At 43.1% G+C, this 25,693-nt stretch overlaps 1 protein-coding gene across 2 annotated transcripts in view; it reads right to left on the bottom strand.

The window, feature by feature from the left end:
- Positions 1 to 1,603: 1,603 nt before the first annotated feature.
- furina (furin (paired basic amino acid cleaving enzyme) a) overlaps positions 1,604 to 25,693 on the bottom strand; it is an 85,628-nt gene continuing 61,538 nt past the window's right edge. For both annotated transcript variants that reach the window (XM_069683456.1, XM_069683531.1), the window contains exons 7-16: positions 25,214 to 25,302; positions 19,445 to 19,617; positions 18,127 to 18,339; positions 14,600 to 14,700; positions 13,374 to 13,477; positions 13,022 to 13,139; positions 9,432 to 9,611; positions 9,213 to 9,337; positions 7,455 to 7,574; positions 1,604 to 6,346 (exon numbers count right to left, since the gene is read on the bottom strand). In XM_069683456.1, coding sequence (XP_069539557.1) covers positions 5,745 to 6,346; positions 7,455 to 7,574; positions 9,213 to 9,337; positions 9,432 to 9,611; positions 13,022 to 13,139; positions 13,374 to 13,477; positions 14,600 to 14,700; positions 18,127 to 18,339; positions 19,445 to 19,617; positions 25,214 to 25,302 — 1,825 coding nt within the window. In that variant the 3' untranslated portion in view covers positions 1,604 to 5,744. The remainder of the gene's footprint in view (positions 6,347 to 7,454; positions 7,575 to 9,212; positions 9,338 to 9,431; positions 9,612 to 13,021; positions 13,140 to 13,373; positions 13,478 to 14,599; positions 14,701 to 18,126; positions 18,340 to 19,444; positions 19,618 to 25,213; positions 25,303 to 25,693) is intronic.

The raw sequence follows: 25,693 nt of genomic DNA, 5'->3' as shown, positions 1-25,693 counted from the left end.
GCAGCGGAAATGCATGCTTTTATGTTTAGGTACAGTTTCTACGAAAGGTCAGGTTGTGTACAATCATTCACTGCTGAAAGCAACAGAGAGTAATCTTTGACTGGGTTAGAGTTTATTATTTTATGTGCCTTCAATGGCAATAATCATCTGTTGATTTCTTTTTATAAATTTTTTTGGCCTACATGAAACATCTTCTCCACAACATGTCGGAAGGAACTGCTGTCCTCTTTACACAACTAGATGTTATCTGACATCTGTTGTTACTTTTCAAAAGATTGAACATAGAAACATAAAATTCACGGCTCTGTCAAAGATTCAACCAACTACTTTAAACACTTTTGAGCTCTGACACTGAGAGACACACGCACACAATGAAAACACAGACATGCTAAAGCTAAGCTGACAGGCTATAATGTTTAGCAGCTTCACTCTCCCTGTTTAAAAGTCTCTACACACAAAGTTCGACTATAGCTGATTGAAATTGAAACCTTTTTTTTCTAACCAAATGTTGGCAGTAGATAAGAAGGGATCACAGAAAGTATTTACACTTGAAGGATGTGAATGTCAGCACCACATAAATGTGAACCTCATGGTGGTACTACAGAGAGAGAGGATGACCAGAGACGATTCGTCGTCTAAACACCATGAATGTATGTTAATATCAATCAATCTGTTGTCGAGATATGTCTGCTGAACACCACAGAAGAAGACAGAGGGCCCTGTTTCAGATGTATAGGCAGTTGTTGGAGCCTCTTGTCATGGTTTCACATCTCTACTCTAAACTTCTCAGAGGTTTGATTTGTATTCCACAAAAAAGCAAAGCAGATTTGATAAATGTCCAAAAAAAATGTATAGAAATGTGTCAGTTGTTTTTCTTCCTTACTCTTGGTGTTTTCACATTGATGCAGTAGTATTAGCAATCTTAATATACTGTATACTGGGCCAATTTCCTGCATTATTAGTATTTCTTTCTTAAAGATAGAATCTTGAATATTTCAGTTTCATGCTCTTGAGCACCTCCTACTGTGGTTAATCAGTAAATACAACATCTACGGCTGGCTCCCTTTGTCAGGGTTCTAACTCTTGATTTTCCTCGCGCTCCAATTTAGTCTGTTTTCCTTCATATTTGTTAATACGTATTTGTATCTGTAGTCATCGATCTTTTCTTTGTTTGTTCAGCCATAGTAGATTACTGTTTACTCGTAATGCTTATGGAAACTGGAAGTGCACCCGCTTAGCTCCGCCTACCCTCTCTGGCAGACCAACCACTGCTGGGTGATGGAAAACGTGTCACTAACTGGGCGGTGCTTGTGATTTTGTCCGCGAAAGTCGCCACAGACACCCACTCCATAATAATACTATATACTGCAAATGTAAAGGCTTTCATCAGTGGGCCATAGGCTCAATCACCTCTGTGTTACCTCAGTCGGCATTACATAGAGACTTAACAGACATTTATTTCCATGAAAAAGTTCCAGATTGTTACTTTAAATAAGAATATGTTTTGTTGAAGATGTTGTGTACTTGTATTTAAGTTGTGTTTTAAATGTAGACAGGGAACACTGAGACGGCTGTTCTGTGCATTCAAGTTAATAAAAACACATTCAAATTTGCATAGATCTTTATTTTTAGTAGAATCTATAATTGACATCAATTAAATAAAAAGGAGAAAAACAAGAGCAAAAAAATCTTTAAATTACAAGAAAATTACACTGCACCATTCATATAGTACAAAAATAGGCCTTATATTAGAGTTTTGTCCCATGTAAGATAGTCATTCTTGTACATTATTCATAGGTCACAAATCTGTAAGGTACTGTGTGCAGCCACAGGCCAGGAACCTCACCAAGAGGCGGGAGGAGGTCAACAGAGTCTAACGGCCTCGCCCAGACCATCGCAAAGTGTTTCCTTTCCACTTAAACAAACATGTGCACACGCTGATGCACGCACATCTGATTCAGCCCTTAAGTTAATGGGGATGGGATACATTCTACCTCCTCCCTCCACAGCTGCTGAACATACAGGCTGTCGCCGCAGGTCTTCAACAAAAGGCAGAGATGACAGAATCATATGAACAAAACACTCTGAACACAGGTGAAGGGGTCGATGGACTGTGAGAACCTGAAAGCAACATGTCGTAACGCTAAACAGACAGCATTAAAATGATTGTCTTTGGTTATGCCAAAGATATTGCTCCTATTAACTCCATCCGACTTCATATCGATCACTTCTGACTACATCCTAAGGCAGGAATGAAGCAACATCGAGCTTTCAAACATTTCAGCTGTGTAAAGGAAAAGCTCCATCATCCCCACAGCGACTCTTATCTTTATCACGAGAAGGGAGATTTTTTTTAGCCACGTTCTTGTTACTTTCACAAAGAGGCTTCACATTCTGGTGCCAGTGAAGTGGTAGCGGTATAATTATCAGCTGCTTTCCGGCACAATTAGAGAACCTCTTCTTCTTTTAGTGTGTAGTCTCCGTCACATTTCTGCAGTGAAAGAGTGAGCCGGCTGCTAATGGTTTTCAGCAGCACCCCATGCTTTGGAAGCACGAGCTACTTAATGCTGCCTGCATTCAGGCTTTTCTTAAAAGTTGAACACTTGAATGCACAAAGCTCTGAGTTAATCAGTTTAAAGTTTTCAGAGTTTCCAGGCTGTAGTGGATACAACACAGAGATAAGATGAATAAATCATTTTGTGTGTGCACTCAAGGGGCCATGGAAAGTTGTATAAACACCCCAAAATGTTTCACTTCGAGAGAAACTTCTGGAAATCTGCTGGACAGGATAATGCACATGCACAACGGATAATGTGGACATGAGTGAGCATGAATTAACTAATTGGACAGAGTCCCACATTGCTGTTTTGATTAAAAAAGCTAACCAAGCATCCAGAATGTAAGTTTATGGAAGCAATTTCATTGCAGCATTAGCCCATGATCTGTTGTTTACACATTTCACAGCACGCTGGGAAGTCGATTAAGACTCTGAGGCTGTAGTTATGACATATCTTAGATTAGCATCCTCCTTAAACTGAGGCTAATAACGGCCTAAATGGCGGTAGGCACTAATGTACATCAAACAGAGCGGCCACATTAGCTCCGCTCCTTTAGAGGACACTTTCTCTAAATCCACGTTCTCAGCTGGGTCTCAAATCCAGTTCAGTGCTTCCTGACTGAATCTGCCGTGATAAGCCAAATAATCTGCACCTGCACCGGCCATCTGAGACGAATCAAGCGTCCTGGCTCGGTGCTGCGTTTGAAAGAATACATACAAATTCTTCTCTGTGTTTTTAGAGAGATCGCTGGCTGGAATAAACACTTTTATTTTGTTGATTTTTTTTTTCTCTGTAAGCTTTCTAGCAATTTAAATCTTGTTCGGCTCTACATATTTATGAACATGACCTTCTGAGAATTTAAAAGTGATTTGTGCTTGTGCACCTTTCTCGGTCTCGATACAAGGTAAGCGTTTGATTGTCATAAACTTAGAACAAAAAGAGATTTTCTCCAGATGGAGCCGACCCGGGTGGAAACGGGGTAAAACAATCCACAATTTAAAGTGGATTTAAACGCCAGCCAGCGAGATCTATGGACGATCCTTCCACCTGTTCTGCACTCAACGACAGGTTCTAAAGCCCAGGCGTGACTGCGCATGAACGCTGATCCTAAAGGCGATGCATTTTAGGGCGACAGGAGGAATTACACAGCAGCTTTACAGTTCCTTCTCTTCTGAAACATAAATTTGATTCCCCCCTAAATCTGTCCGGAGAAGCATTATCATATGTGACCTACATTTAACAAGACTTCCATAATCATTGAACAGCTACTATTACAGCGTATGAACCCTTGCTGAATGATATGAGAGGTAGATAAAAGGATGAGCAGCTGCAGTTTTGTATGCACGTCATCACCATGACAACCTCTCTCAGCAAGCTCCATTGTTTTTAGTAATGGAAAAAAAAAAATCAACCAAAAAAAAAGAAAAAAAAAAGAGCGATCAATGGATTCAAAATGTCTACTCTGGATTGAATCACGAGATGCATATTTTAGATGAAAACCAGCCCAGGAGAAAAATCACTTAAAAACAATCTCGCCTAAAGGTACGATTAAAATCTCTCAGAATAAATAGTCGCTGCAGTTTCATTCTGAATATAATTAATTGGCGAGTACGCTGAAGATATCATCTGAAATTCAGATTAGATGAAGACTGGAGGGGAAGCGCGGAGACACTGAGGAGAGCGGGGTCTCATCGCAGCGATTTCTAAAGAGTATTCAAGATTTGAGGAAGAGATGAAGGAGGAGAGGAAACCATTTGAGAGGGCAGATAATCCTTTCTCTCACACACACACACACACACACACAGTAACAATGTTTCTATGATATGAGGCGTGTGTAATTAGTGCTAATGTGCTCTGACAATAAAAGAAAAGCATCCATGTGTTGTTAGTGTGTCTGCCCCTCTTGTTACTCTTGTTCTGCACGCTCACGTTTCGTCCCTCGCCTGCCTCTCTCTCTCTCTCAGCCTCGGGATGTGAGCACATCACACACAGAAATTAAACATCCCTTGAAGGGATTGCGCCTCTGGGTCGATGGAGTAGCTTTTTTTTCCTTAAATTTATCTTATTGTTGAATCCCTCCCCTGTGATGTTCGGGGAGGTTATGAGTGCAGGAGAATTTATAGTTTCCGAGAGTCCATCATGAATCCCAGAAGACAGGAGGAGGCTTTGCTGGGCGTGTGACTCACCGTTTGTTTGGCCAGAGCTGAGAGAGATCTTTTAAGGCCGTGTGTACAATAGGAGAACTGAAGCCTCCGTCGCACACGGATCGATAAGCGCAGATTTAAAAAGACCGTGTGAGAGATGGATTTTTGTTTTAAAGTAAATTTCTCATCAGACGGAGAAAGAGCAGAAAGCTCTCCGACTGTTTTGGTGACACGTTATTAGAAACCATTAAAGTCTGGACATTTCTTTGACGACTCTTATGCTTTTGATTTGAGCCTTTTTCAGAATGGCTCTAAAAACATGAATAACTGCAGATAAGTGGAGTTTTTCTGAACAGATTTTGGACGATGTTGAAAGAATCAGTGTTTCCTAATCCGATTTCACGCCTCATATTACACGTTTTTGTCACTTCAGTATTAAATGTGACACGACCGGCTTTAGCTCCACTATAAAGGGCACTACACTGTTCATCAGGCTTACATACTCACACAACATGTGCACACACACACACACACACACACACACACACACACACACACTCAGCTCCTCACATTGAACAATCTCGTCTGGCTACTGCACTGAGACTGATGGAAAGAGGAACAAAAGAGGAAGAAAGCAAATAATAATCATTTGTTTACTGTAACAAAAAGGAGCCGGAGCCGGAGCCGGAGCCGGAGGGGAGAATGGACTCTGCACAGACAGACACTGTTAGTGATTGAGGGCAAGAGGAGGGAGAGAGCCAGTTTAATAGAAGTGCGCCCAAGTGTGAACGGAGCAAAGCTGGGGCCATCCCGAGCTCGGAGAGACAGCTGCTTCCCGCCAGGTCTCCCACTGCAGAGTGGACGACGAGATCCTGAAGCAGGACTCAGATGTGAGCCCGGTAAGACCGAGACAGAAGAAAAGAGATGAGAGATAAAACCAGCAAAGACTGTGAAGGGACAGTTACCACAGCCCTGAATCATCAGACCAAAGAGGGGGAGGGGATTTTAAAAGCAGGAGGGGAGGAGGGATGTGTTGGAGGCATTAAAGAGCACTTTGTGTTTTGATAAAGGCAGTCCTCTCATTGTGGACGTCAAACTCTTCGTTTTCGGAGTCTGTGTTTACCCCATCATCCCCCCACACTGTCGGGATGCCGCGGTACGACACCACCCTGTTCCCCCCGAGGCTGAAGCTCCCCCCGAGGCCTCTGCCGGCCTCCAGGGAGGGCAGCTTGATGAGCGCGCCCGAGCGCAGCTGCAGCAGCAGGAAGATGCCAGCGAAGGTGGCGATGATGGCCATGCAGCTGAGCACGGCGATGGTGATGGGCAGCCGGGAGCTGAGCTGGAGCAGCGAGTCCGAGTCTGGGTCCCCCTGACCCACCATGAAACTGCGCATGTACTGGTTAAGGTGCAAACACGTGCCGGAGATGGGGTCCAGGGAGCTGTGAGGGGGGCAGGAGAGGCAGGCCAGGCTGCTGAGGCTGCTGCAGGTCAGGCAGGGTGGCGGGCAGGGCAGGCAGGAGGGGACGGAAGCTGGTAAGATCGAGTTTCCCACCGTGTAGTTGAGGGGCTGGGAGCCCACCGAGAACCCTGCTGGACATTCTTTCACACAGCCCTCCTGTAAGAGGTAGTAGCCGCTGTCGCACTCTGTAACAAAGAGAAGCAAAACTGAAATAAGAAGCTGCACACACGTTTTACCTTCTCATATGTGTCAGCAATTCCAACAACAGAGAAGCAGTATTCCTGCTCAGACGGCCGAGACTCAGAGAGCTCAGTGAACGTCACGCAGGCTGTGTCTGAACTCTGTGTGTTTTTTGTTCATCCATGGCTCGTGTAGTATCTTGGGGATGTGAGACAAACTTTTGAGTCGCCATTTCATCTTTTCCTAGTGCTACTTTTGCAAATATAAAAAACAGATGAAGAAAAGCTTTACATTTTATATGCTGAGTGCAGCATCTTTGAGTCAACACAGCCATTCCCATATGCAGCAGGTCCAGATGCAGACCACTGCCTGTAAAGGCAATTAACAGAGAGTGGGTGCTGGGTGTAACAGAGCTGAAAAACAGGAGCGCGAGCCAACAGAAGGAGGGAGAGATGAGACACTGCAGGGTCCTACCAACTTGTTAATAAACAGAGAAAACTACAGTTGAGAGCCCCGATCAGAGCGCGCAGTGTACTACAGGAAACATGCTGATCATATTATAACTTCATATATGATAATTACATTTAGTTAACCCTCTAATTATTCTGTATATGATCCTGTCTGAAGGTGTGTTAGTACCACAGGCAGCCTGTAGGGGTCAGACTGTCCCTGTTTCACACAGCATGAAGGTGGACTTCACACTGTGCTGGTGCTCACTCAGAGTATCTGGAGACCTTGCCTATAGCAGTATTTGGATTAGGAACAAGACGGCAGTATGGACACCATTAAATTTAAATGAGATTATTAAAAAGGGACCTGGAGTGGAATTCTATTTGATCTCATCTGCAGTTAGATCTTCATTTAAAATTGATACTGATGCTGAAGCGACATAATGGCATGACGTCTGCAGGAAGAGTTTGAACAAGATAATTGTGTGACTTTCAAATAAGTCTGCTCGCACTGACGCACGGCGCAGACGTGAGCACACACGGGAGAATATTAATCCTGTTCACCTCACAATGTCAAGACTTCTTCACACATTACATCTCAACATGACTCAGTAATTACACTTCTCCTCCTCTGCTGTGTGACAGTATCAGATACGAGTCTTACCGATGCATATCTGCCTCAGGTCCAGGGTCTTACAGTTGCCGTTACCCGGCTGAGAGCTCTCCGAGGAGCTGGAGGAGGATGCTGTGCCGTACAGCACCAGGATGAACTGGGTCAAAGTGCCTGAGCGGAGAGAGATAAGAGAGAGAGATGAAAAAAAGTGAAATTACCCGTGAAGTAAAGTAGAACTGTCAAAAACATTAAGGCTCTGGCACTCCTTTGGGTGGATTTTGTAAATGTATCCTCCTGTTATTGTAGACTCTTAGATTTTCTGCATTAAGTGACAGGAAATGACCCCTTAAAATGAGCCTCAATCTAAAGACAGCATGATCCACTCTGCGCCTAATGGGAATGTTATAAAGTGCACGTCTCTGAAGAATCGTTGGAGTGTGGGGCCTTGTGAGAGGTTCCACTTTAGTAAACGACTCCTTACTGAGGAGGGAGGTGTGAAACGTTTGTCTAGATCTGTTTTCTGGGGCTTTCTTGGCTTTGAGGCTTGTTTAAGAGAAACGATTGGAGCAGAGTCAGCTTCACAGCTCCTATTAAGAGAACAGGGGCTCAGCAGCTCTAAATACAGGAGCTGCCTGATCTCTAATCTGCTGGCACTGAACCCTCAAACCACGAGCGGAACGCTTGACTCAACAGATTAATACATGTGTTAAATTACAGTCATGTGGGGACATTTCATGCCGTCCTGGGGACCTAGTAGTTAAGATCTATAGCATGTGACACCTGGAGGTTTAATCCACCTGTTGCATAACAAGACCCTCTGGCATATGCTGTGTTTGTGTCTGCATCTGTGCTGTCACTTTACTATCAAATATAATTATCTTTTATATACAGTTTGTCTGATACATCACACAGTGTATGTGTATGTGCATTATGTGTCACTTTAATGGTGCTGAAACAATTATTCAATTGATAGATGAGCTGATTTATTACATTTTATTCCAATAATTATTCAGACAAGGTTGCTTTTCAAGTTTTCTTTACTTTGCATGTGAAAATCATGATGTTTGTGTTTTATGTCTTTACTATTTCTAATAAGGGGCCGTACACACGGGTCTGTATGTGACTGACTGACTGAGTGACGGTACTTTCACAGCCGTAGAGAGAGAGAGTTGCGACATCGCAATGGCCGATCATGAAGCATATTGGACCTCCACTGATGCGACTCTCTGTCTATACAGCTCTGGATACTTTGTTCTGGGAGTAGGCGGGGCTGCTCCTCCGCTCCTCGTCCGCTGTCCTCACCTACGTCCACAGCGTGCACCTGCTTTAAAACACGTTGTCATCAGCCTCATGAGGACAGTCCGTGTAACACATTGCCCACAAATGCGCACATTGACCTGATGCGGTCAGCCACATACCAGGTTTTGACCGAGTCTTGTGGCTAGTAAGTAAGTATGTTATTACTTATTTTCATTGTTTTAAACGTGTCTTTATTTGTAATGCTGTTTTTGTTATCCTTCTGCCAGTTAATAAATAAAATGATTCTGATCAGGACAAGATTAGTTGGCTGTAATTTTTAACCACTCAAATTGTTTATCGCACAAGAGTGCCAATATTCCTGTTTCCATCTTCTCCAATGTGTTTTTTTTTTGCTCATTGTTTACACTTTGGTGTTTTAAATCGTGACAAGAACAGATACATTTGGAAATAAAAGAATTATACATATAAACACAAAAACATGAAGACAAATCCACCAGAATGTTCCTCTTCTTGAAGCCCTCTTATAAATAAATGAAAGGGAGGCTTTACCATAGTCACTGGCGCCGGCCACGTTCTCGATCTCCAGCGTCCACGACCCCCTGGGGTTCTCGTCCCAGGAGTGGGTGGTCATGAAAGCCCAGTCATTAAAGCCCTCTGAGGAGTAGTCATGAGGCCTGGAGGAGGGCGACAAGCAGGAGTGTCGGTATGTCTGTGTTTTTGTACAGTTTGTGTGTGAGTGTGTGTGTGTGTGTGTGTGTGTGTTTGTACCTGGGGTGGAGCAGCGTGGAGCGTGTTTCCGCTGGACTTGTGAGGTGGATCGCCAGGTTTCCTCTCCGGTTGTAGGAGAGGGTGAGCCGGGCCTGGACATGCTCTAACGAGGTCACGTGATTGTCTGTTCCAAAGCAGGCGTCCACATTCTGCTTAATCGACAAACGGCTGCCGATGTTCCTGTCAAACACAAGAAACAACATGAATAAGATACATTTAAAGAGTGTGTGCGTGTGACATTTTGCTCCCGGCCGGCGTGCAAGCCTGCAAAGGGTGAAGAGTTTGAGGCCTGAACAGGATTAATGTCTGAAAACCTGTGGCACCAGTGTCCTCTGTGGAAATAAAGCGCACACCTCTTTTTACTCTCCTCCCAAATCCGCTTAGGAGATTACATGCATCCACAACAATGCTGAGGAGGAGGAAGGTGCAGGGTTTTAGTGACACAGAGGTGTCCAAATTATAGACGCTAAAGTGTGATCACTAAACTGTCACGCTGTTTTAAGACTCCCTCCCTCCAGGCTCACTCTGGGAAACGTTTCATGATGCTTTAACGGACGACATAAATGCTTTTGACCTTTGTGGCGGCCTCATGTGTGAACGGTCTAAAGGTTAATATACTGTAGCACTTCTCTAGGTGCCAAACAGTCACACAGCGACTGCCCACATTATTTTTATGATGCAAATTGGCAGCGACGCAGCATCCCGCATTTGCATGTTTGGGCTAATACAATATGTATTTTGCGATGTTTCGAGACAGAGGAAGAAAACCTGGGAGAGAAGGAATGGAAATTTATACAAATGGCTGCTGAAGTTGATTTATGATTGCCAGTTGACTGCTGCGACACAGGCATCTGTGATTTAAGGTCTGGGGGAAGCAAAATTTGTGGCACTGTTGGAGCCCTGGCATCTGTTTTACGAGCACACACAGAGAGAAAGTCAAACCTGTAACCGGCAATCTGCCATTCAGTCACTGCGGAAAATCATCGCAGAAACGAGGGCGACCGGCCAACAAAGAGAGACGACGACTTTGGCCCTTTTACTATAAACATTTGAGTAGCAGCTGCAGGTGAAAATCACCTCAGCGATGATGAATCACACTGCTGCTGTTAAACATCACAAACACACGAGCCAAAACAACAGGATTATTTCAGTTTTTAGTGCTTCTGCTTGAAATCTTTCTCTGGCATTTAGCAGCTCCGGAGCAAAGCATGATGAAAAATGTTCCACACATTTATCACGTATTTGAAATAATTAATACACTATTTTTAAATTAAATCTGTTTACAGCAGTAATCCTTGGGAGACACAAAGAGGGTTTTAATCCAGTGTGAATAAAGCTTTTCAGGGCTACCGAAAATATTTTGCGAGCCAGCCAAACATGAGGGACTGCCATCCATTTGGCTGAGTGCGCTTCAGAGAGGACAGGGTGTTTCGAAATCATAAATCTATTCTCCCAACTCGTGCCATACTCCAGAGTGCAATAATACAGAATTATGATGGTAATTTGCATTAAGTTTGTTCAGTACGAGTCCTTCAGAACGGCGTGCACTCGTTTGAGAGGAGAATTCTATGTTGATACCGTAGTGAATAAAATCTCTCCATTGGAAAGTGCGCTCACTTATTCGCCTGCAGATTCTTCTCTGCAAAGACTTCATGCTTTAATGCAGAATCCATTTAAACACAATGATACAATGCAAATCAACCACCTTCACACCGCTGTCACTCGGAAATCCATTAACAAAGAGAATAATGCTAAAGTTATGCATTCATCATCCGGCTGTCACAGAAGCCCAACTTAATGCGCGGGGGGAAATGTCATTATGTGTATGTTCTGTACTGCGGTGTCCCATTTGAATACACTGTCATGATGTAATCACAGGATGTAAGTGACAGCGAGACACACACTGAACACCTACCTGCTGACTTATTTCAAGTCATTTCGGATAAGTGAGTCAACTAAACACCTAAAAACCTAAATTGAATAACCTGCCTCGACTGCTGCTCCCAGACGCTCGAACCATCTGTTCGGAGCATCTCCCAGCTGCAGCGAAAGAGAGAGAAAGCTCAGACCCAGCGCGAGAAGTGACAGGGAGCGCATAATGAAGAGAGGATGTCAGGACGTGTTTAGACGCCGCCGCCGCCAGAAGAAGGAATAAAATGGCTGAGGAGAAATGTTGAGGCTTCGCAGTGAAGGGAACACGTGAAATGACAAATTATTTTTTTCCTGTTTAAACGCTTCATCTCCAGCTGAGCTGAGCGTCTGCACGCACGCACACACACAAACATGCAGACACACAGCTGAAGATGAAGACATAACTTGTCACTGCAGTGGCGCAGCACAGCTCCGTCGAACCCCAACATCTCCTCTCTGTGATAGACCAGTTTACTGTCCATTTCTCTTATCAAGCCAAACTAAAACAAACTGCTTTATATTATATATTTATATATTTATTGTGCATCTGTTCCTCCTGTAATGAATTCATTTCTCCTTCTTTCTTTCCCTTGTCCTCTCGCTCACCCAAACTTCTCTGTGCTGAACCATCAGCCGTCCTGAGACCTCCCTCTCTCCCTCTCTTCTGTCTTCCTCATCTAGATGTTGATCTGGATCATCCTTCGCAGGGAAAAATCAGCCTCTCCTTTCTCTCCCTCTCCCTAGTTTATGTGTGATCTTGTTTTTCTACCTCCATGTTTTTGTTTTTCGTTTCTATCCGTTTGAAGTCTGTGCTTGTTGCTCCTGTGTTTGTATGGCCTGCAGTGCAGGGCTGTTTGATTTCAGGCCCTATCTGACACCTGAAGATGCACAGCGTTCTCCTGGATCCATAGTCTTCACAACAGTTTTACCGTCTACATAAATCTATAATTTAGTCTTCATAGGTTGTTTATACTGAGATTTTTTGTACTGTAATTCTGTGCACAAAGCATCGAGTGCATGTCTGGCCGTCTTGGGAATGGGATCCCTCCTCTCTTGCTCATCCGGAGGTTTTTCCCTTTCTGTTGAAATGTTTTTCTTACAGGGAGTTTTTCCTGGTCTGAATTGTGCGAGAAGAATAGATGTTGTTGTATTCTTTGCAGATCATAAAGCCCCCTCAGTGTGTGCTATTTGCTACATACATTTAATTGACTTGTCTTAATTTGTTTATAATCTTCAGGCCAATCAGAGCACCAGACTGTGACTTTTACTCCATCAGGCAGCATTCCAAGAAAACGCAGTTCATCTGATCAACCGAGTGCCGTGCTACTCTATCAGTCGGGGCAAAAGTTGTTTCTAGTTAGCCTTGTTGAAAAGCTAACACGACACTGAACCATGTAAGGAGTTTAGAGAGCAAAGATTTGGAGTGTGGCGTTAAAGTGAAGCTGCTACACAACAAACTTAGCTTGTCACTCAAGTGAGCCTGCAGAAGCACCTTCGAGTGAACAACATTAACTCTGCAGCGAACTTTAGGATTAGGCTACGTGAGCTGCATTCAGATGAAAGCGAACAGATTACTTGTTAGTCCTAATTAGTTTTAACTCCGTGTTTTAGAACAAGTGACAGCTTTAATATGTGCAGACATTTGTAATCTCGGTCTTGAGCAGGTTTAGTGTACTAACCTTGGATCACAGACCATGGTGATCACACATTTCCGCTGTGGCCCCACATTGGTCCACGTACTTGCCAGCTTTACAATTTCACTGGCATCAAGTAGACCGTATCCATATGAATGGCTGACTGCAGAGACCAGGAGACAAGAGAGGAAACACACATGAAAGTCGGCCTGCTGAGAGCAGCATCCTCACGCTCCCGGCTTAAACAGTGCGTGTCCCTTTTTTGGCTTTAAAACGACCTTTTTGTCAGATTCCAGGGGCTTGCAATTTGGACACTTTTGCATATTATTTTAACGATGCAATGAGCCTCAAAGGCTTCTAAAATCTGCAGAAGAGAACTTGAAAGGAGCTGCTGTACCTTTGCGTTTAACCCCGTTGGTCCTCCAGTCATTGGCGAGCAGGTGGGCAGGGCGAGAAGTTTGCACAACCAGATGTTGCATGTCCCTCCAGGTGAGGTTTGTACTGGAACAACACACAACGACACAGACGGGGCCACATGAAAAGAGGAGAACACACACACACACACACGCACACATGGTGAGACTCTGAGTCAAACAGCTCAAACAGAAGCCTCTGATAACACATCTTACAGTTCTAACCTGCGGGTGGACAGCTGATTAAACACAGCAAACAATAAAGAATCAATCACTTTCAATTACGTTAAATCTTTAGTCAACATGCCGTTGAACACATTTTCTGCCCTTTGGCGAAATGTTTCCTAAAAGAAAAACCTCACAAACTGCTCAGTGATTCTCCCGCCTGCAGCCATGCAGGATGGAGAAGACAAAGTAGAAGAAAAGAGCAACACGAGGTCATGGTTGTGTTTAACTTTGGATTTAGACTCGTGAGGTTCAGATTTATTAAAATGAATCATATTATGTAGTTACTTTGCTCGATTATTTTCTCATCAAATCTCTTCCTAATTGCGATCCTTTTCCACCACCTCACTCTGTTTTGCCACAAGACTAATTACTCATTTTCAGTGGGTCTGCTGTTCGTGTTTGTCCCTCCATTAGTGCTGCGTGACTGGATAGGAATGATTAGTGCGGACATCAAATTGTGCTGTTTTTGTGGTAAATGCCCTGCAGAAGTCTGTCAGGCAGAGGGGGTTAAAAAGTTACTTATAAATGTTATAATCAAGCAGAATTAATGCATAAACACAGGGCACCAGCAATTTACGCTTGGTTTTGTACAAGTGTGTTTAAACCATAATCGGCCATCTGAAAGTCGGTGCAAATAAATGTTTCACCCGTTGCCACCAAATGACCAATTTGCATTTTAAAAATTCTGTGATAGCAGTGGGGCATTAATTCATGCTGCTTTGATTTTCTGAATATTTAACTGCACGTGCAGGTTGACCAATGACCAGTCTTTCTCTGGAATAACTATTGCACAGTCTAATCACAAGTGTTCAGAACAAATTGTATTCCTAACACTTTAAATTTCCAAAGGATAAAAGGATTTTAATCACACAAAAAAAACAGTCAGGGAAATATGCAGATAGGAAGGGTTAGAACGAGGCTACATAGCTGAGGAGAATTGCAATGCTTGGTAAGCCTCAGGAAAATGGTGATAAGCACTTACTTGGCCTCGAGGGCGAGAGCGATGATCCCAGCAGCCAGCGGGGCAGAGGCTGAGGTGCCTGTGTGGGAGTCTGTGCATTTTGCTTTGAGGTCTGTAGTCACCTGGAGAAGATGAACACGGTGGGCTTAAAGACAGCTCCAACAAAAACTGACAGAGTGGAAAAATGTCTCAACCAAAAGTTGTTCTTTCATTACTTTGTCCATTAGACCGTCTCAGGGCTTGTATTGCTTGTAGAAAGCGAATATACATGTAACAAATCCTCTATTTATTCACTCTGATGACTTTGGCCATACTACTACTGCTTTACTCACACAGTATCAAAGCCTTAACTTTACTGGAGCAGATATTTTTTGGGGCCTTTTAAGCCTTTATTAGAGAGAGAGGACAGTGGATAGTGTTGATAGTGGGGAAGACATGCGACAAAGGGCCGAGTGTGGGAGTCAAACCCGGGGCCACCGCATAGATGACAAGGCCTCTGTACATGGGACGTGCGATTAAAACGCTGAGATAAACAAGCCCCCCTGTGACTTCACATTAAAGAATAAATTCCCCAGATATTAAAACTCTTGTCCTCTGATAACTTCACTCACTTCCTTTCTTACTATGCATTTGCTGGAGGCAGAAAACTTCTAAAGGTTAACCTATCAGGAACAAAAAGACCTCCGCATGACTCTCTGAACCAGTTAGAAAATCAAAGCGGGGAACTCGTATGACCTCCACTCACCCTCTCTCGCCATCTACCAGTGAGGTGTCTGTGAGCATCACTCCTTTCAGATGAGCTCTCCTCACTGACCCGCAGCAGAGGGCTGTGGTTGTACTGGGCAGCTCCCACGAGTGAATTTCTGCAGCTACATGAATACACAGCGAGGCGTTGCAGTAGCAGCATGTTTGTACTCAGCAGAGCCCATCTCAGGAAGGAGAAAGGTTAGAAAACACTGTCCCGTGAAAAGCCCCCTGCCACTCTCTGTATTATCCTACAGGGGAGGTCAGTGTATCTCACTGAATAAGACAGATACAAAAGCTGTTAAAATCAAAGATCTTCTATTTGTGCTGACCCATGCACAGCCTCCAGAAACTGGTCTCTTAACGGACTAAACAGAATAATAAATGCGCTGGCAGAGCTGACTTTAATGGTCCGATTATGCATTCAGGAGATTCCGATATTCCCCGTAGTTGAAATTGAAAGAGAAGGATAATATAAGCGTAATAAACAGCAGATATTCGCTGCTGCATAACCCCCAGAGGTCCCACCCTGTCTCTCTTCAACTCCGTCTCTTCATTCCTGGGTTCATGAGTGACAGCACAATTAAATGAGTACAGCAGTGAAGCATTAAGGGACCAGCCACATGTCACGGAGATGTCATAAGCTGTCCGTCCACCCGGCCTGCCTGCTCGAGAAAGAAAGACTGTGTTTATGTCACTGTGCGTATGTGTGTGTGGTTTTATGTGACAGGAATGTTAAGCAGCAACATATTGCCAGATGGAGTTTCAGCGGTTCACCATTCATAATAATTTTAATGGTCCAAGACGGGATGAATGGAGAAGAAGAGTGAAGAAAAGGCGGAGAGAAAGGAGAAGCCGAGCTGTGGTTCAGACAGCAGCTACAGAAACACGCTGCAGATCCCAAATCTATAAATATGTGAATAATTATTGTTTGTCTTCGTTCTTCTGTGTTAGTGAGCGGCTTCTTTAGGTTCAGAAGGTTGGTGGGACGTTTAAGGAGTCATATTTGGCTCTGCAAAGTTTTCCTCAAAACTTTCCAATCAGTCTGTTTGCAAAGAAAATTATTTGATAAACTAATAATAAAATGATTGTTTCTTGCGAGAACATGTACAAGATGTGAATGCATCTAATATAAAGGGAGATCAAGTTCCCTTAAGGAGTTTAAAGGGGACATTTTATAGCCATGCTATCAGTTTTCTATTATTCTAATTTTATCACAATAGTAAAGTTTGTTTTGTTTTAAAAATTGCATCCATGCGATCCCACATGGGGGAGCAGCCGCACTGCAACTGCACTGCACTGTCACTCCAAAGTTTTAAAAAACATAGCTGCTCTAGGAGTTTTATTCGGCCTTATATGTACGAGCCAGAATCATCAGGAGGTATGGAAATGGTAAGTTGAAATCTTGACAACGACTTGACTACAAGCGAGTGCGAGAAGGCAGCCTGAGGTGAATGACGGCGAATGACGATTGGTTGATTTCAGCCAAAGCAAGCTTCCACATAGAAACCTGCAGCTGTTCTGAACGGCCCATTTCAGAGGCGACCTTTAAAAAATGTCATTCTGGAAAAACACATGTTTTCACATGTGAACAATAAACACACAAAAATGTGATGTGATGCACAATATGAGAATATCTAATCAAAAGATATGGCCCCTATAAGAACACTGATTTTGGTGTATGTTTTCCCTGCTCTGTTTGTCCCTCTTCCCCTCCTGTTGTCTGTAGCTCTGCAGGTGACGCTGATTGCTCAACGAGCTGCACCTGCTCTTAGAGCAGTGCTTGAAAGTCCAGTGTTGACCTTAGAGGAGAGAGGCTTTAGAGTGGGGACTGCTGCCTTTCTGCCTCTCTGCCTCTCAGGCGGGTATTTCCGTGTTCTTGTGTTATTTTTGGCCTTACTTGGTCTGTGTTGAATGATTGTCAGTATGTTTCTCTCATATTGAATCCCATGGATTTGAGTGTTCTAAGGTGTTCTTATGTGTTTTTAAGTGTGGCAGTTCGTGGGTTGTTTTTCGCCACAGAGGGCCGCCTAATGGTGGGGTGTAACAAAATATTATTGTCTTAATTCTTATCTCTACCAACCAGTTTGTTATTTTATTACAAGCACAGCTCATTAATCGTGGCAGTTTCTGGGTGTAATGTTATATGAAAGCTCCACTGATTGGACAACACAAGCTTTTGGAAACTATAGCACAGAGGCCACAGGGAAAAAACTTTTCCTTTGATAAAACATTTTTAAAACTTGAGGAACCCTGTGGAGGTTTTCACCTCTGGTAGAGCTATGGAGCATTATAATTTAATGAGGATGTGCCTGTGTTGTTTGCCTCGTACATGTTCACCAGGATGCACACGCAGAGAGGTGGGTGACACAATACACATTGCTGCCAATGGTTTCACAGCACTCTACAGGTGTCTGCATCACGCAAGGAGATGCAGCAATGTGCCGGCAGAGACACAGCAAGTAAACATTTATAGTAAACAATCTGCTTCCAAATGTTTTATGAGAAAGGAAATTAATTCAACATGTTTGTTCGACTTCAAGGATACACAGCATGTGTTTTGTTAAGTGACACTGAAGGTAAACACTTTCTTTGTTTGAGTCCAAACTTAATTAATTAAAACAGTTGGTGCTGAATTGACTAATCATTAAACTATGTAAACACTGATTACAATATCAGACTGTTCTGAAGTCAGCCTGCAGGAGTATGTGTCATTCAAACATGACTGCAGCTTTAAAATACTTCAGATCAAGTAAACTTTTTGTAGACAAGGACGCAGAAGGTCAGACACAAAGAAAACTCACTATCTGCTTCTCGTTGAGGTTCCCCGAGCTGTAGGTGGTGGCGAGAGTGGAGGAGCAGGCCTCGCTGTACCAGGGGACGTTGCCGTTCTGGGTGGAGCTGCTGATGGACAGGGTGTAGATGCTGTTAGTGTAGCCGTCGCAGTTACAGCTGTCCTTCTCCCTCCCTCCGTTCCCAGAAGCCCACACAAATATGGAGCCCAATCCGCTGCGACCCTGGAGAAGAACAGAACATTAAAAAGACTTTCATTCATGTATTCATTCATTCAGGCCTTGGACCAGCACTAAGCAGAGAGAACATAATCTCATTTAATCTTTGGAAAGGAATACCAATTATACGAGGGCAAATTCATTTCACAACAGGCCCTTGAAAATGCAGCATCCATCAGAGAGGCCGGTGTGGCCGGTCAGTAAATTAAAAAGCGCTAAATATCACATGACAGCGACGCAATACAAACGGCACTATATGACAACAGCTCATTGTAATAAATCATCCAACCTCTCAGCCTTTGAAGTGCAATAATTTCCATCTAAGAGCCTCTTATTGTATTGAGTGGAACCGTCTCTCTGCATTGATCAAACCCAGCTATGCACCACCCACACCGCCATCTGACAGCCCTGTCACTGTGGCAATTATCTTAGTAGTCAGTGTGTCAGCAGTCCCAATCAGCTTTATAGCACATGCCTTGAATCCTACAGCTCTGTAACAGGAACCAGACGTCTCTGGATTGATGTGTTTTTCCTCTGAGATTTGGAGATATATGTGAACTTTGACTTGACTGTGTCGTCCCTTTTTGGTTAAAATTCAGATTTCTATGTTGCTGAAAGACGTGTTTTGAAAACTAGCACTCTAAAAGCATATTTAGTAGTATGCTCGTTCTGTTAGATGTGATTGGAGCTCTCTAATTACAAATTTTAATCACAGAAGAATGTTTAAACTCCAGCTACTCTTTGATTGGACTTTAAAAAAACAACCTTGGTTTTAAACACACTTCGCACTTGAAGAGAACATGTGCAGCCTCACTGAAAGAGCTGAGACAGAAAAGATGAGCCTTCAGTAACAGAAGTTTTTAAACTTTTCATTCGTTATTTTTGTCAGTGCTGCTTCAAATCATTCTCCAACATTTTCCTCCCTGGTGGCTTTCAGAGGACATTCCCTTCCATACATAATTGTCGGGGGCAAGAAACTGCTTTGTTCTTGCCGCTTGTGTCCTCTCATGCTTGAACAGTTCAATTACTGACTGCTGAAAGGAGCAACACACAGGCAGTAAATAATTTCTGTCTCACACACACACACACACACACACACACACACACACACCTCTGTAACTCCATGCAGAAAGGCTTCTTTGGCAAGTTTGGCAGGTCCATCCACAGTTTTGCCATCGTCCTCCGGGCCCCAGCTGGCGCTGTAGACGTCGATGTGTTGGGGATTCAGACTGAGAGACTGGGCCTCCACCATGTCAGTCACCTCGCCGTCCAGCATACGCACACCTGCATTCCCACAAACACAGACACAGAAAGAAGACAAAACAAAGGTTGTCTTAGTACTTACACACTAGCTTACATCCTGTGGCCACTTATTAATTCTTTAAACGAAATGGACATCAGGATTTCCTTAAAGAGAAACTCCACCGATTCTACACATTAAAGTCTGTTTACAGGTCTTAAAGAGCACCGCTGTATATGTAAAAAAAAAAGTGCCCTGTGCAAAGCCTTGTGTGGCTGCAGAGGGAGCGGAGAGAAGTCTGACAAATTGCCTCCAGTGAGGCAGTTTGAGGTTGCATCAGTTGCTGCTGAAGACTACAAGTTTGAAACTGTAAAAGATCCTGGGGTGAGATGAGCGCAGAGTTAAAAAGGAGTGGGCTAAAGGCCACTGGCTGGAGGCTATATTAGCTGCTACTAGCATAACAACACATCCACATCTCAGACCCAACTATCTGTGGAGGAGGAATGTGTGGAACAAAAACACAACAATATTCTGTAGCAATTTATAAACAACGATGACGGCAACCATCACATAGGGGTGTGGCGATGTTAAACCAGTGGAGTGCACACCAACCACAATTAGGGACTACACCGAAACATCTCAAAAAACGCTGCAGGTGACATCTGTAGCTAATCCTGCAGGATGTTCCTCCAGTCTGCAGCTCAGTGCTTCATTTCATGTTCCTGTAACTCTGTGATTCTACCTGACTGTGCTCATGTTCGGCAACGATTGACACGCGCTGTGACAAAGCAAAGCGGCTGCAGAGCTGTCTGATTTGCATTTTTACACACTTGTTTGCGATGCTTTACTGTCTGTATGTGTTTGAACAGCTCATGTAGTGATGCAGCACATGATGCTCCTGCTCATTACTTGTGCATTCAGTGATGTTCTCATGGACACCATCATGTAAATCAACAGCCTCTCTGTTGATTTACTCTGGCGCTCGAGCTGGTTTGTAAAAAAGCAGAAATGGAGAGAGATCAGATGCATTGTGGGTGATCTGCCTCCTCGAGTGTGAAGATTTCTGAGGCTGGAAATTCAGATAAGAAGATGAAAGGAAGAATTAGACGTCTTCCTCAACACGGCCGGATGAAATAGGTGCTATTGCGTATAAATGGAGACAAACTCTCTTGTAATTAAACAGAAGTAAACAATTCAGCCGGTGTTCAGCAGCAGGCTTCAAATGAGGGTTATTTAGAATAGAAAGAGATCACTGATGAAGTTTTGTACAAGAGATAAAACAATGCAGGAGAGGCACAGAGAGAGTTTGGTGCTTGTCCGAGCCAATTATTTTCCCTCGAGTTCAGAGACTTTTCTTGCAACAGAACTATTCCTGTCTCACAAACAAGCATCCACGGAGAAGAGTGGTGGTAAATCGAGCACCTTTAAAAAAAACAAACTAATTTCGCCCCTTTGATGCATCACAGGTCAGGTTATTGCACGCTGCTCTATATGGGTTAAAGATACCAAGCTGTGGCTCTTTGAAGTCCTCCAAAAGCATCAAACAGGCACGGAGCTGCTAGTGTTTCCATGGCAGCCTGTACAACTGTGAGAGGGCCATGTGATTCGCTGAGGAGACTCGAGTACTGTATCTCCAGACCTCATCCAAAAACATCCATCCATCCCAAACACCACAGACTGAGGCTGATAATGCATCACGGTTCAGTCCATCTTTCTGTACAGCATCAATGTTTAAAGGCTTACATATAAAAAGAAGTCAGACCTAATCCTTAATTGATAATCCCAATCCCAATTTAACAAAATTAAGGGATTAACTAAGGATTGCAATTAAGTAAACACCAAATAGTTAAATAACTGTTCTTGGGAAACATGCTTTTTATTTCTTGCTGAGCTTTAGTCGAGAAGATTGATACCACTCATATGTGTATGCTAAACATGAAGCTAGCCTATTAGCATAGCATAGCATAGCATTGATACAGGTATTAAGAGTGCACACAGGTGGAAACAACGAGCCAAGCTCTCACTCAAGGTAAAAAAGTCCATTTAAAACCACATTTAAAACTCAATAATTAGCATGTTATATCTCGATGTTAACTTGCTTAAATACACAAAAGTGTAAAAAACAGCTGCGTGTGGTTTGATATGAAGCTGTAGCCGTTTGCATATTGGACAGATATGAGAGTTGCTGCAAAAAAGCACAGACAATAAATTCCTGACAATATCCGTGGTGGAGACCCTCGGGGAAGGCAGCTCTGACCCGACATTTGCATGACCTGCTGCTATATTTATTGTACTCCTTCTGGGCCTCAGGGCTTTTCTTTCAGTTCACCTGAAGGGCAGCATTTACCACTGACAAACTCATGTGTATTGGAAGATCTAAGGCAGCCAATATGTGTTTGAAACTAGCATGAAATATTTCACAGGAATCCTCCGGGTGAATAATGAGCTACAGTACAGCAGGTGGCATGGGGGCAAGTGGGCAAGTGAGGAATCATAGAAGCTTTTGCACTGCTCCCGCCGCACTCATCTTTTCCAATAAATTCTCCTTGGCCACCAGAATGAAAAAGCTGGCCCAGCTGCCTCGGATCTGAAACAACAGTTTGGTTTTCTGCCTTTTGTTTCTGATGTTTCAGAGAATGAGAGATTTCTGTTTGGAGTTATTGCAGGACTTGCACAATCTGGACACTCTCTCTGTTTTTGCTGTTTTGTCAGTTTAATGTTCAGTGGATGTTTGGCATGTCACTGCTCCTCATGTCGGGGAATATTTCATGCTTGAGCCTGACTGTTTGATTTAAAAGGTTGGAAGTCACTTTTGAAAGTGTGAATTATGATTTAAGAAATAAAAAAAAATAGGAAATAATTGAAATAGCCACATGCCTCTTACAACATCGCTGTGTGATGTTAGATACTGAACACTCAACACTTTAAAAGGTGTTCTCTTAATGCTACATAACTTTTCCTGTTGGCTTGTCCAACCCAACAGTGTAGTTTGTTAGCTGTAGTAAATAGTGAGCTAGCTATTAGCATCAGTAACCAAAGGCTGTTTAGTAATAGGCTGAATTTAAAGCTGCAGGGCTATAACGTTGGCGACTTTTAAGGTTTGTAGAAAAAATATAGTAGTCATTTAACCACTAAAGATGCTACTAGTGGAATTAAGTTCATACTTTCTGTGAGCTTAAACTGAGCTTTAAAGGAATAAAGACAGAGCAGGCCCATAAGTATTAATGTACAGTCTGGAGGCTAAGGAGCTATTCAACAAGCATTTAAGTGTGAACACTTGAGGAGCTTCTGTATGGCTGTGCGGAACATAGATTATAACTGATTCTACTGATGAAGTGAAAACCTTCAAATGTGGTTTTATCTTCGCTCACAGTCTCAATATCACAGGCTTCCTCCTGCTGCACCTACATCACCACACAGCATACATGTGGTGTTAGAGAAGCTGCACGCCATGTGGTGCAATGCTACTTGCCATCTGGAACGACCATAAAGAGCAGAGTTATGACACTCTGAGATAAGCAGAGAGGTAATGAGAGCATGCACTGGGATAAAGGAGCTCCTATAGTTAAAATGACTAAACACCAGAGCCCACAGCAAACATCACAGCATCCTCAGCATCAAAACGAGATATAAGCAGTCAGAAAACAGCAGCACATGTCGAAGCAATGTGACCATTTCAACAGCTAACTATGACTAGATAACCCATTTCATACTGGGAGAAAAGGCTAATATAAAACATGAAATAAATGAAGTTGTTTAGAATAAAAAATATATACAAATGTATTTTTTAACATCACAAAGCCACTGCAGCTTCTTTTGAAGAACGGGAACAGAAACTCCAAATACTTCCTCCCTGTAGGCCGAAGCAAAACATCCCAGCAGGGTGCAAAATCCTTTTTAGAACAAACTAATTAATATTTCACTATATTTTCAACTTCTGTATTCTGATTCTAATTTTGTGTCTGTGCATGTCTGAGTGAGGCAAATGATCTATTAATAATAATAATAATAATCTTTCATTGTTAAAATATGATGTTTTCCACCAACATTGTGATTAATCTTTGCTCTTTAGTCGACCTCTGCCCCCGTAAGGCCAAAAACCTATGTGCCGTTTACTTAGTGTAAACACGCCTTGGATGCAAACCTTTACACTCGCTGAAAAAGAGGTCAAGTCATATGGTAGCATATTAGAAGTACTAATAAATAGTATATATGTATGTAGAGTAGATGTACAAAAGCTTGTATATGTACAAACAATGTGTCTCCATTCCCAGTCTTACATAAAAAGCACTGCAACTAGTCTGGAAAAAAGTTTTTTTAAAAAGCCAAGTATAAACTTCTAGTTTCAAAATGCTTGTTTTGTTCTAAAACCCCAAAATACAACATTTACAACTATAAAAAACACAGGGGGCGTCTGTTTGGCTCAGCGGTTAAATCACGCGTCTCAGTCTACAGAGTCTCATCCTCGATGGGGCCGCCCTCGGCCCTTTGCCACGTGTCATCCCTGCTCTCTCTTCCCCTGTTCCCCACACTATCCACTGTCCAATCTCTCAATAAAAAAAGGAAAATTAATAATAAGAACAGAAGCATATCCTCACATTGACGAGCTGCGACCAGAAAATATTTTGCCATCAGCTTTATAAATTGACCATCAAAATAGTTCCCGGTTTGGTTTTCTGTATATATATATATATATGTATATTTGGCAAATTGCTTCAGCTCAAAAAAAAAAAGCATTTGGTCATTTGCGCAGTAGATGAAAATGTGGAAGGAAAATGTGTTTCAAAAAACAAGGAGGAGCGGTGAGAGGCAGTTATTTCATTAGCTCAGTAGGGAAGGTGAAACCAGGCAACATCCTGCGTGCACATCATGGCAGTGACAGAAGGTGGGTGATGAAATATCATCGACCACAGTGACACATTCAAGTACCAAGCGTGCGCCGCTCGGGAACAGTGGGGGCGACACCGCAGCAGGGGCACAACAAGGTCCCGACAAATGTGTATTCTGACGACTTGACTTCAGCCCGTCTGTGACATCACTTCAAAAGATCCCCACAGTGGTTGATTGCCTTTAACAAACTATAAAGACAGCGATGTCAAACTCTGACGCAGCCCTCCATCTCCTTCTGACACCACTACCAGATGTCTGTAAACACAGACACAGACAGTTTATAGGCTACATCTGTACCGTGTAATGCAACCCAGCACAACAGCTCTGCAGCTCGGCCGTCCCTGGAGCTTCTAATGTTATGCTTTTGTCAGAGAGGTGATAATTCAACTGCGATACGTTTGTGGTCGTAGCTTCATGTCGCAATGGGATTGTGCTCGACTGAGTGTTATGTTTTGTCTGCTATAACATTCAGTAGATACTGATCTGAGAACGGCATGCTGGGCATTAAGTGAAAACATATTCAGCCATTGTGGAAACTGCTTATCACTGTGCCCTTACAATACTGTTTCTCCATTCAAAGCCAATAAACTTGAAATGCATTGGCTACATCGCAGCTGCGGTGATGCTCACAGGGAGTGAGTGGCATGCCGTGTCTGGGAAATGGACTGAAAATAAGACAGGTGCTGCAGAACACATATTTCAGCTATTCTGGCAGTCAAAAAAAGAGTTGTTGTTTTAATTCGACCGTACCTCCGATCTTGGCGTTGTAGGCCACGCCGACTCCACAGATCCCGTTGTTGGCCACTGCAGCCACTTCTCCTGCACATCGTGTCCCGTGCCTGAAGAGGAGGAAGAGTGAGAGAGTGAGATGAATGTTTAAGGAAGCTACTTATCCATCATTTTATTGTGTACAGTATGAACACAGAGGTAGTGTACGTTTCTAAAATCAGCTGCTTGTGAAAGAATGTGATTCCCTCCTGCAGACTGAGACAAAACAAACAGAGAAAAGTTCTTGGCTTTGATTCCTTTAAACAAATATTCCCACATTGATCCAAAAGCAAACATTCAGTGGATGAGTGGAGACCACTGTACGTTATCTATGGCCTTCGAGCATTAGGAACCTTGCAATGCCCACAGGGCTCTGAAAGCAGTCAAGGGGAAATCAGATGACATGTCACACTGGGGGGGAAATTGTGAATTACATTTGCCATTCTTACACCGGGTGTTTTA

The sequence above is a fragment of the Semicossyphus pulcher genome, unplaced genomic scaffold, assembly GCF_022749685.1.
Source record: "Semicossyphus pulcher isolate SPU_LCO1_2020_fin unplaced genomic scaffold, fSemPul1.0.p SCAF_1, whole genome shotgun sequence".
NCBI classification, from domain to species: domain Eukaryota; kingdom Metazoa; phylum Chordata; class Actinopteri; order Labriformes; family Labridae; genus Semicossyphus; species Semicossyphus pulcher.
The sequence above is the reverse complement of the archived record's forward strand: the minus strand, read 5'-3'. Positions and strand labels throughout refer to the sequence as shown.